Consider the following 16,229-nt stretch of genomic DNA (forward strand, 5'->3'; position numbering starts at 1 on the left):
CAGTGTATTTATCTACTCTTATAGGGTTGACTAGGGAAAAGATATTAGAAATGTATGACCACACATCTATGTATTTACATTAATCATAGATATGTTTTTCCTCTATTTAAATTTGTTTCATGTTGGTGAATCTATTGCAAATGTTTTGCAAACACTGAATCTAGGCATGCAATTTTCATTCATCTGTTGGATACACTGGATTTCAATTTCAACTTTAATAACTACTTTCTATCCAGCATGATTTGTATCCCATAACCTAAGAACTACTTATTACAGTTTACCAAATGTTCATTTTTTATCCAAAAATATCTCACAATCTATAATAATGTCAGCAAGGCAATTAAAAAGAGCCATGGTGGCACAGTGGTTAGAATGCAGTATTGCAGGCTACTTCTGCCAACTGTCGGTTCAAATCCCACCAGGCCTAAGGTTGACTCAGCCTTCCATCCTTCTGAGGTCAATAAAATGAGGACCCAGATTGTTGAGGGCAAGATGCTGACTCTGTAAACAGCTTAGAGAGGGCTGTAAAGCCATGTGAAGCGGTATGTAAGTCTAAATGCTATTGCTATTGGTAAAACATGGGCAATTCCAGTCATTAGATATAGCTGGAATAATGTACTTGGCGTAAGCTGAACTATAAACCCTGGATATGAGGATCAGAAAAAATGATTGCAATGAATTATGCCCTTTATCCATACAGTGACGTTGACAGATTCTACTTACCAAAAGGTATAGGTGGCTGGGTGTAAAATGTTGCAGAAGACCTGGCAATAGCTAAGAGCAGGAAAATCCTTAAAATCAAATGCACATAAAGCAAGAATTGAGAAGACGGCAAATGCCATCCCTGCAAAGAAGCTGAAGAAACAGTGGAGCACCTAGTTAGTCCGTTCCAGAAGATTGCACAGACTGGCTACAAGTAATAAAGTAGCAACAGTGGTGCATTAGAGTGTTTGCAAAAATATCATTTCCCTGCAAGTAAGAACAGGTGAGACCACAAAACAGAGTAATTTAAAAGTGAAGCTAAAGTACTCTGGGACTTAAAATTTTAGAATGACAAGCAGAACAATCGTCAGTAACAAAACAAAAAAAATGGTCTGGACAGTGAATATTGCTATCTGGAGACGGCAAAATAGAAGAGAAAGAAGTGGAGAGAGAAAAAATCACAAAATACAAAGACCTGCAAATAGATGTAGAATGATTGTGGAATAAGAAAGCATAGTACCAATGGTAGTAGGTGCCTTGGGAGCAATTCCAAAACATCTGGAACATCACGTGAACAGTATCAGCATTGACAAATTCACCATCAGTCAATTACAAAAGCAACTTGGAACAGCTTACCTCCTACGATAATAAACATAAATGGTGTCGTTTAACACCATTAAACACCAACCTCTGCCTATCCCAGGTCCTTGAGAAGAACTCAATAGGTGCATAAAATGTCACATCAGAGTCTGTCTGACTGTGATCAACCATGATAATTTATTAAATGTATATGCTGCATGATTCCCAGTGACTGTATTACTTACTGCAATGGTGAAGCTTGTTTGTAAAATCATAGGAAGTTCTTGTACACTTAAAAATAGGAGTTATGGTGGGTGAGATAATGGGTTGGGCTTAAGTAAGAATTTGGTGGGTTGACAACCAAAACCAACTGGCAGTCTTTGGAATTCCTTTTTATATTTTTTGAACTCCCCTTTGTTGTTTTCCTCCCTGCAGAATAAGCCAGGACAAGTTGATTTTGCCAGTGGTTTGAATCAATTAGTTACATTTCTGACAAACAGTGACATAAAATTAGATGATGGGCTGCAAGTGCACACCTCTAAATTATAGCCCCTTCCAAAATTCTCCAACATGTATAATAAAGACATGGAGAGAATGGTACTGTGCTACTGGGCTCTCCCTTCCAAACTACATTTCTCATGATCTAAGCCAAAATTTAAGCAAACATGTAAAAAGTCTGGAAGGACCATTTATATGCCTACCCTTTCAGGCTTTGAAAATATCCACAGAGGTCAGGGGCAAGTTGATTGGGAAAACTTGGCCCTCTTTTGATTATTCATTTATTGTTCATGAAGAAAACATCTGAATGATGCCTTTTGCTTATTTATGGCACATTTGTAAAGCTTCTAGAACACAAGTGCCAAACTGGTGGCCTGTGGGCCAGATGCATGACGTGCAGGTCATGCCCACTGCAGCTCCACAAAGGGGAAAAACATCACCAAATGTCACGATACAACTTCTGGACAATATTTCAATATTTTTAATCTGGAAATATTCTGAAGATGTACTCATTACCCAAAAGCCCTGTTAGAAAGCCAAAGAATGGCTGTGATGATGAAAGGTGTAGTTCAGTGGTGAGATTCAAATAATTTAACAATTGGTTCTCTGCCCTAATGATTTCTTCCAACAACCAGTTCACCAAACTACTCAGACAGTTAACAGCCGGTTCTCCGGAAGTGATGTCAACTGGCTGAATCCCACCACTGGTGTAGTTCAATAAATCTGGAGGATTGGGGAAGCTGCCAAACCATGATTATATACCAGTTTTTAAATATGTATCTAGGTTTGGCTAAAACAGGCAGGGCATGATGTCAGAAAAATCTTTTCATTGGGTGGGTCATTGTCACAATGTCAGGAATGTCTATCATTCAATGAAGTGAAAAGTATTTAATAGACACAAAACAGATGGGGATTGAAACAGCTCACCTGTGCCTTTCAAATTCTTGAAAGTCACTTAAATCTAAACACACCCATCATAGTGATCACAGCAGTAAATTGTTAGAATAGAATTTCTGATGATTAAAGATGCACACTGTTTGCTATTACAAGTAGACCTTTGCATAGATTTGGTGGGAGGCTGGTCATAAGAACTCTGCGCTATCCTTTTTTTTCCTTGCCTCCTAGGCCCTGACTGTAGACTGTATTTTCAGTCACCCAAGAAACAATTGCATAATTGGCTAGTACTACTGCATCTCACAGATCATGTGGGTGAATTAAAAATGAGGAAAGGGGAGAGAAATGACTAGCTTTTTCTGCAATACATCTTACGGTGCTGTGTGTTTCTGAGAAACCCATTGAGGAAAGCAGCACATCATCTCATAGTCTTGTGCATGAAGGCATATTAACTGAGTAAACAGAAATGCCATTTGCCTCCAATCTTTTCCTTCCACAGATACTAAGGAACCACAGTTGGAGAGCCATTCTTCACCCACCCTGAAAGGAGCTATACATGTGGAATAGTGTAATGTATAATGAATCCTTGGGTATTCCCTGATTATTTAAACTGGAGTGGGGTGGGGGGATACTTAATGGGTAATGATAAAAATGTTGCTTATCAGCAGAAGCAGCATCCCAGCCACACTGCACATAAACAAGGCTGTTTAATTTTAATAAAGTCTTCCGGCGGAACAATTGCTGAGGTGTGGCAGGACTGAAGGACAATGAAAGCAACAGGACTTTAAAACAGACATCAGCAAGCGTCTGTGTGTTTAATGGGTCCCTCCCTGAGCTTTGACATGTTAGATTTGAATGGTCCAGTTGCTTCTAGGGTGACACATGCCAGGCGATGCGGCAGCTAGAGCTTAATGCATTGATCTTGCTATATACATCTTTGAGGTTCTTTAAACTACCATGATGGGAAAAGTCAGTTCCAGACTTTCCTTCATTTACTCACACACTGTTTTTAACTTGTCTCCAGAAGTGGGATGGCAAGAGTCGACTCCCCCACCCTCCACCCGGTCTTTCCACATCCCAACCCCCCGCCCTTAACAGGGTGCCCTATTTGGCCATCCCCTTTGCCGGCTGAATGCGACCCCTTCGCTTTCCTTACAAGGGCTGTGGTGCCCCGAGTGTTTCGGACGGCTGTGACTTTTTACCTTCCTTACTCCATTAATGGCCTCACGGCTACTGGATGGCGTGAAGCCGACCAAATAAGGACAAGGTGCCTGGCTGGTCCCTCCGGAGCCCGAGGGCGACACCACCACTCCGCCGGGTATAAATGGGTGGCGCTTCCCTCGAGCAAGACCCAGCTGGCGCTCCACACAAATCCCCGCGCAGAGAGTGTTGAGCCGGTGAGTAACAACGCCGCCCGGCTTTCTGCCCAGCGCCGCGGGCGCCTGTGAGGAATGGCCGAAATGGGAGGGGGGGTGTAGGAGGGGGGCGTGGGCGTTGCGAATCGGATCCACCGTGGGAGCGGTTGCAAGGAGGCTGCCCTCTCACGAGAAGCATTCAGGGTAGCCAAAAGTTAAGTCGTCCGGTGGCGCTAAAGGAACGGAAACCTCAGCTCTCCACAATCCTTCCGCGCATCCCGGTTGGATCGGGGTTTTTCCACCCAATGGGCTCGGGAAGACATAACGTTTTAGAAAATCCCGATACCCGAAGCTTTGTAAGGCGAGGAAGCACCTTCCGTCCCACCCGTCGGTTTCCCGCCATTTCTTTGCGCTTTTAATGAGTGGGAAAGAACCGCTTACACCTTAGCGAGGACCTTCTTCCTCCTGGTTCTGCCTTGAACGGCGCTAAATTTGCCAAGTTTTCCTATTTTCTTATGGGAAACAACAGTCCGAGGAAACCTGCACCCCCTACCCACCCCACAATAGAATAGGAATAGAATAGAATAATGTTATTGTCACTTTGAATGTACACTAATCGTCAAAGATTAAAACGATAAAAGTATTTCTGGCATTCTGACTCTACCAAAGCACTAGCCGCATTCCACTGTGCCCTCAAAGTACGAAGGAAAGGACTTGGGCTGCGGGCGAGGGCGATTCGAGGGGGAAACTTGTTTCACAGCCCGGAGGTTCCTGAAACCGATGCCCTCCTCCCCTCCCCTCCCCTTCCAAGTAGCTGGCGGCGACTTCGAGCGGGTTAGGCAACCCAGCCAAGGCAGTTGCTTGAAGCGGACCTGCCGGCAGCCGGAGCGAAAGTCGTCCGGTGGCGCGTCTGTGGAGTCCGTCCAGTAACGAGATCCACGGGCAGCCGCTCGAACGGGGGAAATGGAAGGTGCGCAGGAGGCAAGCGGGGACCTCCCGGCCGCTAAGGAGGATTCATCCTCATGAAGTGAGGAGAAACAGCCTCTAAGAATCGATCCTGCGTTGCCTGAGAGAGAAAGAGAGAGAGACTTACCCAAGTTCGGCAACTCTAATCGGTTAGGCGGAGCCCCTTTCCACCTGGCCGCCAGAGATGGTGAATCTTCGCGGCTTTTGTATTTTGCAGCTCCCGCTTTCCTTTCCAAGATGTGTGACGACGAAGAGACCACCGCCCTGGTGTGCGACAATGGCTCAGGTTTGGTGAAAGCGGGCTTCGCGGGAGACGATGCCCCCCGAGCCGTCTTCCCTTCCATTGTAGGCCGCCCTCGGCACCAGGTAACGCTCTCTGGGCGCCTCCGGGAGCAGCAAAAGGGGAATAGATCGCCCAGGTGTTTTAATCACTGTGATTCAAGTGTATGGCCCAAGCACAGTATTTCTTGGCTTCCTCCTTTGCTTCTTTAAATCCTACTTGGCTCCAGTAAATATCTAATCTAATCTAATCTAATCTAATCTAATCTATCTATTTATATATTACCTCTCTCTCTCTTGTCCATCTATCTATCTATCATCCATCTCTTTCTCTCTGAACCATCTGTCTCTCTCTCTGTGTGTGTCTCTCTCTCTACCTATCTATCTATCATTTATTAATTTTTATTATTTTATTAATGTTGATTTTAATGGTAAAATCCACTACAAATCAAAATCAAAGCAATAAGGAAAAGGGAAAAAAATTCAAAGGAAAAAAAGAAAGAAAAATAAGAACATAATAAAGAGAAAAATATCCGAAGAAGTTAGTTTTAACCTTCAACAAATATAAACAAATTTAGTAACTCTTCATATATATATTCCTCTATCTAAAATTTTTAGACATTAATTTCTTCTAGTATCCACTTTCTAAAATTATCTATGCTACGTCTTGTAAAAAAACAAACTGGATCTATTTCCCATGAAAAGCTCATTGTACTTTATTATTCATTCCAAAATCTTAAGGTAAAAGTTTCAAAATTCTAATTTCATCTGGACCTTTAGTCCATTTAAAATGTTCTAAGATCAAATTCATATTCAGTTTTTTTGCTGTTTATTTCATGTTCTTTAAATTCTGAAACATGGTTAAGATTCTTTCATTCTGGATTGAAGGCAGATCTGTACAGGTTTTCACACCTGTCATTCTGAAGGTCTCTAGTAACTTAGAAATAGTTAATGAACAATTTCCAAAAGTTTTATGAACTTAGTGTTCTTTGAAAGTTTCTGGTTGCAAAAAAGATGACTAATCCCATCATTTCCCATCAGTTATCAAATCCACAGGAAACTGATGTCCTGTAGCAAGGGTGTCAAACTCAATTTCATTGAGGGCCGCATCAGGGTTGTGTTTGACCTGGGGGGGGGTGACTGGTGGGCGTGGCCATGATGGGCGTGGCCAGCCTGACATCACTTGTGTCAGGGGCACCTGTGGTGGCCTGGGGGGGAATCCACTTTTGCTAGTAGTTTGTTTGGCTAGTACTCTGCGTGGACCCCCTGGGCTCCATTTTCAGCTGTGATTGCCTCCTGCAGCCATCTGCCAGAAAAAAGGGCCACTGCGTGTGGCCCTCCTGAGCTCTGTTTTCACTGGCAGAGGCACTGCGGGATGGTTCTTTTCTGTTTCCAGGGCAGCCTCACGGACCAGATCTAAGCACCATGCAGGCCTGATCCAGCCCCGGGCCTTGAGTTTGACACCCCTGTCCTGTAGCCTCCTTGTGTGGGGGGGTAGCCATCTAGAGCACACGTGGGCAACCTCCCATCCTCTCCTTTCTCTTTTTGAATCTGCTGTATCTTTCCTCTATGCTTCCCCACCTTATTCCATAGTACTTTTGCCATGTTTCTTTTTTCCTTCCCAACTTTTCTCAAAATCATAAACATGTTAATTTCACTAGCCAGCAGCAAATCCCAATCCTCCCTAAAAAAGACCCTCTTAAACTCCTTATACTCTTTTTATTTTCTTATTAATACAGCATTGTAATTGGTGTTTTTCTTGGAGAAAAGTATCTGCCTCAGGTTATTTGGTCACATAAATAGGGCTTAGGATCTCTTGCAATGCTACACCTTTTGCAGCAGAAATTGCAATATTGTGGTAATTTAACCCCAGTACATTTTTTCTTGTTGAAAATGTCATTTAAGAATACACACGCACACTACTAACTGCACTATTTCCCCTAAAGGGAAAATCCAAATGTTATATTGGAGCAATACTTTATGAGGGCTAATCAAAAAAATATCACAGGCTTCAAAGTTAATGAATACAAATTCAGGATTTAAAAGTGAGTCGGCACTGCTGAGTCCATAAAAACCCACTTGCCAAAATCAATGGGTTAAGGGGATGGTTTGAGAATATTTCTGAAGTTGGAGGTTGCAGACTGAATAAATTACTAGTAAGTGCTGCAGGCATCAGATTTTGAGTGAAAGAAGGAATGCTGACCATCATTGGTTTGGAAGTGCAGAGGCTTGCTTTTTGTGTTTGCAAAAGTAAGAAGAAATCTACCATATTATACCACATAGTGTTACTTTACCCTCATGTTACATATATTTAACGGCCAACCAAAAGAATAAAAACCTTTATGTACATTAAATTGATTGTTAAATTCAAGGATCTACATACAGAAGTTAGCGATTTCATGCTATGTGTTTACAATTTCCCAACGTCACACTCATAGATGTATTAAAATTTGACAGCTACGCTGGTGAGGAATTATTACTGAAGTGCAAACACACATGGAGGGTATTGGTGGAGAAAGATAGCGGCATCAGGTTTCTGAATCCATGGTATTTTTTTTTCCCACGTCCCTTCTGCCTTTAGGGTGTTATGGTTGGTATGGGCCAGAAAGACTCCTATGTGGGTGATGAAGCACAGAGCAAGAGAGGTATTCTGACTTTGAAATATCCCATTGAACATGGAATAATTACTAATTGGGATGACATGGAAAAAATCTGGCACCATACATTCTATAATGAACTCCGTGTTGCCCCAGAAGAACATCCCACCCTGCTCACAGAAGCTCCTCTGAATCCCAAAGCCAATCGGGAGAAGATGACCCAAATTATGTTTGAGACCTTCAATGTGCCTGCCATGTATGTGGCAATCCAAGCTGTTCTCTCCCTCTATGCTTCTGGACGTACTACAGGTAATAGAATAAGTTAATTGTTTTCCTCACCAGATTCTTTCCTGAACACTGACCTAATAAATGCTTATATTAGGGACAGACACCATGCTGGCCTCCCTGCTCTTTCTTTTCCCAGACTACAACTACAAATCCTTTAATGTTGGCCATGTTGGGTGGAGCTGATAAGGGTTCAATTCAAAAGTTACTGAAAGGCATCATATTGCCTAATATATAGGTAGTTCTTGACTTACAATATTTTGTTTGGTAACCGTTCAAAGTTACAATGGCACTGAAAAAAGTGACTTATGACCATTTTTCACACTTATAACCATTGTAGCATCCCCATAGTCATGTGGTCAAACTTCAGATGCTTGGTAACTGACTCATATTTATGACAGTTGTAATGTCCCGGGGTCATATGGTCATCTTTTGTGACCTTCTGACAAAGAAAGTCAATGGGGAATCCAGCTTCACTTAACAATCATGTCATTAACTTTAAAACTGCAGCTAACAGCTATGGCAAGAAAGATTGTAAAATGGGGCAAAAGTCATTCAAATGTCTTACTTAGCAACTTAAATTTAGGGCTCCACTGTGATCATAAGTTGAGGACTACCTCAGTGAGGGTATGCTACTGGTTCAGACCGGTTCACCTGAACCGGTAGTAAAAAAGCCAATGATCAGCTGAGAGGAGGAAAAAAATCCTCCAATCAGAGGTGGTATTCAGCAGGTTCTGACCAGTTCTGGAGAACCAGTAGCGGAAATTTTGAGTGGTTCGGAGAACTGGCAAATACCATCTCTGACTGGAGATTTTACAGTATCCTTCCCTGTCACGCCCACCAAGCCACACCCACAGAACCGGTAGTAAAAAAAATTTGAATCCCACCACTGCTCCAATCAGCTGAGAGGAAAAAGAAGAGAAAAGTCGGCCCTCCCATCTGCTCCTGCACTTTTCTTTATCCTCTCAGCTGATTGGTGCTGCAAGTCTCAGCTGATGTGAGGGAAGCTGCATTAGGCAAAACATGCCCACCAAGCCATGCCCAATGAACCAGTGGTGAAACAATTTGAATCCCACCCCTGGACTACCTGTATAGTATATGCTGTATAGCCCTTAAGTAGCCCTGTCTCTGAGATGCAAAACCAGTTCATTTCATGATTTGAAGCAGCTTTCCCCAATGGACAGAAGTTCGATCCATTTCATGAAGGAAACCATATTTCTTCATTTAATGGATGGATTAGAAAAATGCTTGTGGGAATCCAGATGACGCCTGTTTAATGCAGAATTAAATTCAGAACAAAAATGTAAAATCTCAGATTTCAGCATTCTCACAGGGGAATGCGAATGATGGTACTATTTATTCTTTTTTTAAAAACAGTGCCAACCAAGGAAATGATACAACTCTTGGAAGTTTAATTGCCTCAAACAATTAGCATTTCTTCATTTCCTGCAAATTCCCTTGGATATGATAATGATTACAGCAACTTAATATCATATCGGTTTAGAGAGAATATGCCCCCATCCTTCACTTTTGAGAAACTGATGCTGCTTAGACAATTTGAATACTTCAACAGATAATCACCATAGTGGCAACTCAAATATATTCATATTTAAAAGTTATCTTAAGAGGATAATGAATACTGCTTGCTTACCACTGAGAACAGCATTAAGTTGAAATTATAATGGTAATTTATACATGAAAGGAATGGCAATGTGGTCCACTTTACTGAATCAGAAATGTAGTTGTGATATGTATAACATGGGAAATTATTGCACATAGTAGGTACTTTTGAATAAAGCTATAATAGATACAAGCTCATTTCTCTGCTACTTTTCTACAGTTTGGAAAAATAGTATTTCCTATTTCTGTGCTCAGAATCTAAAATAAAGAATATTACACCCTTATCCCAAGATACATGCTTCCTCCTTCTCTTGAAAAGATGAAAAACTATTGGTTTACTATATTTGAAACACCCATATAAATTATTGTCCTTCACATATTAAGATAGCAGCGTCTGAAATACTTATTGATCAGGGCTATCAAACTCACGGGCTGGATGTGTCATGTGCTGGCATGCCCACGCCCGGTTTATTGAAGGCGAAAAAAGTCCCAATACATCATATGATGCCACCATGACAATGTGAGTTTGACACCCCTGTCCTATATGATCTCATGCTGTTTGGATCTCATAGCAGCTCTTCCCGCCTAGGTGCCTTGTAGATGTGTGAATTTTCAAATTAGAATTCTCACCAGAAGTCTGGGAATTTAAATGCTCTCAACTTTAACTCGGGTTAAGGAAGGCTGCCTTATTACATATTGGAGGCTGCCAATATGTTGGCTTAATTAGTGCCAGGAATGTCTTTGAAACCTTTAGAAAAAAACATGGGAACATAAGTAGAATTGTCATCTATAATAGACAAATTTAAGAATGTGTCCCCATATTAGAAACAACTAGTTTAGGTTCAGCTGAATGACACGAACTCACTGTTCAGCTAAGTTCTTTGTTTATTAAAATGTGGCATTATCAAACTGCTACTACAGGATGGCATAAATATGAAAGGAAGGCTATGATCCAGTGAAGCCATTTTGATCCAAAATTGGTTCAAGGAAGCATTAAAGTCTACAGTTGGCTGAAGTTAAGAAAATATTCCCTTTGGCATTTCAACTTGTAAGATACTGAGAATCACTAACTGAAAAAGGTTATGTTTCATGCTTATCTGTCACATCAGACTTTAATTTAATTTAATTTAATCTTTGTGTATTTTTTTTCCTGTTCTGCTAACCTGCATCTGGAGAGATTGTATGACATGTGCAAGAACATTTTTAAAAAAATGCTGGCATTATAACAACTTGGGCATTTCTATTTTACAGGTATTGTCCTTGATTCAGGGGATGGAGTCACACACAATGTCCCTATCTATGAAGGTTATGCTCTTCCCCATGCTATTATGCGCCTGGATCTGGCTGGCAGGGATCTGACTGACTACCTCATGAAGATTCTGACAGAACGTGGCTATTCTTTTGTAACAACAGGTAATTACAGTTGAAATGTACTTTGATCAATGTTTATGCCTCACAAAAGTGAATTCAAATACATACACACACACACACACACACACACACACACACACAGGGAGGGAGGGAGGGAGAGAGAGTGTGAGTTGAATATGAACATTAAGCTCAGCAGTGGAATTTTCAGTGTCATATCAAATTAAAAAGTTATGTGGGATCTAGATTGTACTACGTAATTTCTATTTCTCCATATTTTCCCCAATCATTAGATATGCTGAAACGCTAGTGTCCATTCCCATTTCTAAGCATCCTGGAAAAACCATTTGAGGATATATGTAAATAATAATGACCAAACTGAACTATGGGGAGACAATTTTTAATTTCAATTTTGCTTGCATTCTTCTTAGCCTCTATCTTTTCTTTCTTTGTATACATTTTTTATTTTGTCTTTACAGCTGAACGTGAGATTGTCCGTGACATTAAGGAGAAATTATGTTACGTTGCTCTGGACTTTGAGAATGAAATGGCTACAGCAGCCTCCTCCTCTTCTTTAGAGAAAAGTTATGAGTTGCCTGATGGACAGGTCATCACAATTGGGAATGAGCGTTTCCGCTGTCCAGAAACCCTTTTCCAGCCATCTTTTATTGGTAAGGAATAAATGGAAGCTTTAGCTTGAAGTTACTTTGGTCTTGCTGGCTGACTGGCTGCTGGCTGAATTGCTTCTCTGTGCAGTAAACTCTACAGGTAATATAACATTAAAAGGATGCAAAATGCAAAAAGATAAAACATTTTTGAAATAATAGAAATCAGCAGCAATATCTGTCAAATATGCATATTCTCTTCTGGACTGATGACCATGCTAAACTATTAGTGGGGGCCATACTAAAACAAATAAAAAGAGAGGGCAGAAATTAAAGTAAATTAGATTGAAACAAATACAGCTCATAGAAATACATGTATATAAACCACTTTCTCCTCCAGCAACATTAAGAAATATTTTGAAATAACTTTTGGACTACCTATCAATGTTGTACTTAAGACATTGGGAAGGTCTTAAGACATTGGCTGGAACTGGCTTTGCAGCCCCAGGTTATGCATTTGTATACAAAAGGATGAGAAAGCAGAAGATAATCTTTCTAAGAAGGGAACTCCATGAGTTAGTCAGACTCCAGTTGATTAGGAGTCTTGTCTTGAGTACCAGTTTACCTATATTATACACACTGTTGAAGGGATATTTGAGTACTAATGTTGCCTACAATTAATTCAGAGCTTTTCCCTCATTCCAGGAACCACTGCATCTTTAACCTGCAATAGAGATATTTGTTCTGGACACGGGGCATCGTTTTATGGCCTTATAGTCATTGTAATATTTTGAAACTATCTTGCAAATATGATAAACGGGATTGACATTTCTAATTTTTAAAACAAAGGAACATAAATCAATATAACAGTGAAACTGGCTACCAGCAGCTGTTGCTGGAGAGTTCCCATTCCATCTAGCCAAAACAATTTTTTAAAATCCTGTGTTCAGTTACTATTTTTGGAATGCATTTGCCTCCTGTGTGGAATTACAGCAGCAATGCCAATAAATAAGATTGTCAGAAGCATTTTGATCTTAATTAATTACTTACATTGAAATTACTCATTCAATGATATGAGAATTCTGTTCACCAGCAAAAAAAAAAAAAAAAATAGTGTTTAATTCCTGGGCACATCTTTATTTCTGGACGTCTCTCTACTTCAACATACAATGTGACTATTACCATAAATTAATACATAGGCCAGGAATGTCTGCCAAAGGCACAAATTCCTTTCCTTTTGTGGTACAAATGACTTCATGGATGATCACACTGCCTTGGGTATAAAGGTATCTATATAGAAAGCACAAATACCTTTGAAGTACAGTTTGATTTGGCAGTTTAACCTTGACTATATTCAAGAGAAGAATTGTAGCCTTGCATAAATGTGCCTAAAGGCTGTTTTTTAAAATCCCTCCACAGTGTTGAATTTAGAATGACAGTCTTGATTGTGTCAGATCCATTATGTTGTTAATCTCAAAAGTGAAGCTGAATATCGGCTTCAATATGTGTATTTTTTTTTCATTTTTGGTTTATTTTGATTTCAGCATGGCCATCTTCTTTAATGGTAGTACATTTTAGAAGGTTAATTTATATAAATTTATATAAAATCAGGTAAAATGCCTCGGTGTTGCACCCTGTGATCACTTAACAGCCCAGAGTTCAAAGGGGAAAAAAACAAGTGTAGATTCATATTCTTCGAGACCAATTTTAGTCATGATAAAAAAAGTAATTTCCATTTGCAACTGATAATCCATCAAATCTTTATAATACAAGCCTTGTGGATTTAGGAGCAGTTGTTCATCAGCTGTTGCCTTGTTATGGATCTAATTTCAGTTCACTTTAAGATGCCACCTGTCAACTAATACATTGGAATGTAACCCTTGAATTTGTATTTCTGGTGTAAGTTTTTCTTATGTTCACTACTAAGCTTCTGTTCATACTTTCATTATTTTTTTACCTTCCTAAATGCAATCTTGACTTTTTTCCCCTTATTCAAGCATATGTGCTAACATCCATTGCATCTCAGAGTTCTCACATGCAAGTCGTCAGTTTGTAAGCTATGTCTGTCATGTACACATCAAAACTGTTATCTGTAATGACACTTGTTCCAATGTCATTTTCATTAATTTTATTTGAATTTATATAAGCTACACCTCCAAATCCAACTCAAATGTATTTTCACATGGGATGTCCAAGTCAATTCAATATGTCTCTATACGACCAGTTGTCTATGACAATGTGCTGCCATAAGATCAGTTGTTCTTATGCCTTTTTGTCCATGCAGCAGAGATAGTTGCATGAAATGATGCAATACATGAAATAGAAAAATAGATAGAAAAAATTCTCTTGTATAAATTGCTACAGGAGGCAAGAAAACAATAATTGGTTCTATGTGAAATTCTCTGATCTACATTGTTGTCACAAACAAAAAACAAAATGCTTCCTTCCAAATGTACTTGTACTTCTATCAGGTGTGGCTTAAGAAAAGAGTTAATCCCCAACCTTTTTGGATTCAAAGGTTGCATATAACATTTTGTGGAAGAGTGAGGGCTGCAAAGTAGATGATACCATGTCACATATGCAGACAAGGCTGGGAGACTTTGGGGAAAATATTTGCCTATTAATACCTTCTTTAGGACTTACATTACATGTGCATCCTGCTTCCAAGTGGTCAAAATATGTAGTCACTTTTTTGCAATTACAACAGAAAAAAGAAGAAAAAGGGAATCTATAACCTACAGAAAATGAGTCCAGGAATTCCACATGGCTATATATGTGTGAGGCCTCCATGCCTAATGTATTAATTCCACCTTCTATTTTTTATAAAAAACTCTTATTTGATAAATGCTTTTTTATTTTTACTTTTTTTTCTTATAGCTTTCTGCTATTAATAATGCTCAAATGTTGTGCTTCCTCTATACTTCATCGGTCAATAGCTATCAATATTCATTTCTTTCCAAGGTATGGAATCTGCTGGCATTCATGAAACTACCTATAACAGCATAATGAAGTGTGATATTGACATCCGTAAAGATCTGTATGCCAACAACGTACTGTCTGGTGGTACTACCATGTACCCTGGCATTGCTGATCGTATGCAGAAAGAAATCACTGCTTTGGCTCCCAGCACAATGAAAATAAAGGTGTGAAACTTGTTTCATATATCAAGCTTCCAAGTCCCTGCGAAGTGTGCTCTTGAAAAGATTGAAGTAACTTTATAAGACTCCTAACTAAAGGTTCAATAAAATCTATAGCCAATGCTTCTCTGGAAGGATTTATACTCCTTCTATATATTTTCCATTCCCCACCATCCAGTCAGAGCTGAAGAAGCTTCTTGGATGAAAAGCGAAACGTCTTTAAAGAAAAAACAGGAAGTCCATTTGCCTCTTGAAAAAAAGCACCTTTGGGATAACCATGACCTGGATGACTGAAAATCTCCAGGGACATTTCTCTAGGGTTAAAACTGTTTTATTGAGCAATGCTCTTCAAAATGGCCTTAGAATGGAGAAAGTTTCAATTTTAAAGAATATATTTATTGGAAGGGAAGATTTTCTACTTCCCCCCCAAAAATCCTAATGGACCATTTGGTAATAAACAACAGTAACTATGGTAAAGACCTTCTATATTTTGCTTTGCCAACTCAAGTAAACAAAGCATACTCTTTTTTTCACCAAGATTCTCATAATTTCTCTAACCAAGTCAGAATTCAGATGTAGAATTTTAGTACAGTTTGTGCACTGATGTCTCACTGTTAAGAAGTCATTGTTATTAGAAACAGCTTAAAACAAAGTCATGTTGCTTAGAAACCTGAGTTGATACAGCGCCTTCTGAAATAAACCTCTTGTTTATTTTCTCCATTTAGATCATTGCCCCCCCTGAGCGAAAGTACTCGGTCTGGATTGGAGGCTCCATCTTGGCATCTCTTTCAACTTTCCAGCAGATGTGGATCAGCAAACAGGAGTACGATGAGGCTGGCCCATCTATTGTCCACCGCAAGTGTTTCTAAGCATCTTCCCATACCCTTTGCCACAAATTACCCACTCAGGATGATGTGCTTCTTGAAGTATTTTTTTTCCCCTGGTAATCCTTCCTGAACTAGGTTCGGTTATAATGTACAGTTTGTTTACACATGCCCGTGCAATTTATTATGCTTCTTTGAATATTTATTGCTTTATAAATAAACAAGATCTGGGATTTGCAACGTAAATATGTTATGTAGTCTGATTTTTAAAAAATAAATGATGATAGCATATTTTTAAAAAGCAGTGATATTAATGTAAGTAATATAGATAGATAGATAGATAGATAGATAGATAGATAGATAGATAGATAGATAGACAGACAGATATAGATATAGATATAGATATAGATATAGATATAGATATAGATATAGATATAGATATAGATAGACAGGAGTGACAATTACTTTTCCATTAAATCACTACTGTAGAACTTAAAAAGACTGTGCAAATTCATGAAAT

The 16,229-nt window shown here is 39.5% G+C and overlaps 1 protein-coding gene across 1 annotated transcript; it reads left to right on the forward strand.

Moving 5' to 3' along the window:
• The first annotated feature begins 3,860 nt into the window (after positions 1–3,860).
• ACTC1 (actin alpha cardiac muscle 1) lies at positions 3,861–15,955 on the forward strand. The gene is made up of 7 exons (XM_026664536.2): positions 3,861–4,070; positions 5,212–5,360; positions 7,855–8,179; positions 11,027–11,188; positions 11,623–11,814; positions 14,710–14,891; positions 15,611–15,955. Exons 2-7 carry the CDS (start codon positions 5,232–5,234, stop codon positions 15,752–15,754), a joined length of 1,134 nt encoding a protein of 377 aa, XP_026520321.1. The 5' UTR covers positions 3,861–4,070; positions 5,212–5,231; the 3' UTR covers positions 15,755–15,955.
• Positions 15,956–16,229: the final 274 nt, after the last annotated feature.

This window comes from Notechis scutatus, chromosome 1 (assembly GCF_049901735.1).
Source record: "Notechis scutatus isolate UNSWTSFEM ecotype Mainland chromosome 1, rNotScu1.2, whole genome shotgun sequence".
Taxonomy (NCBI): domain Eukaryota; kingdom Metazoa; phylum Chordata; class Lepidosauria; order Squamata; family Elapidae; genus Notechis; species Notechis scutatus.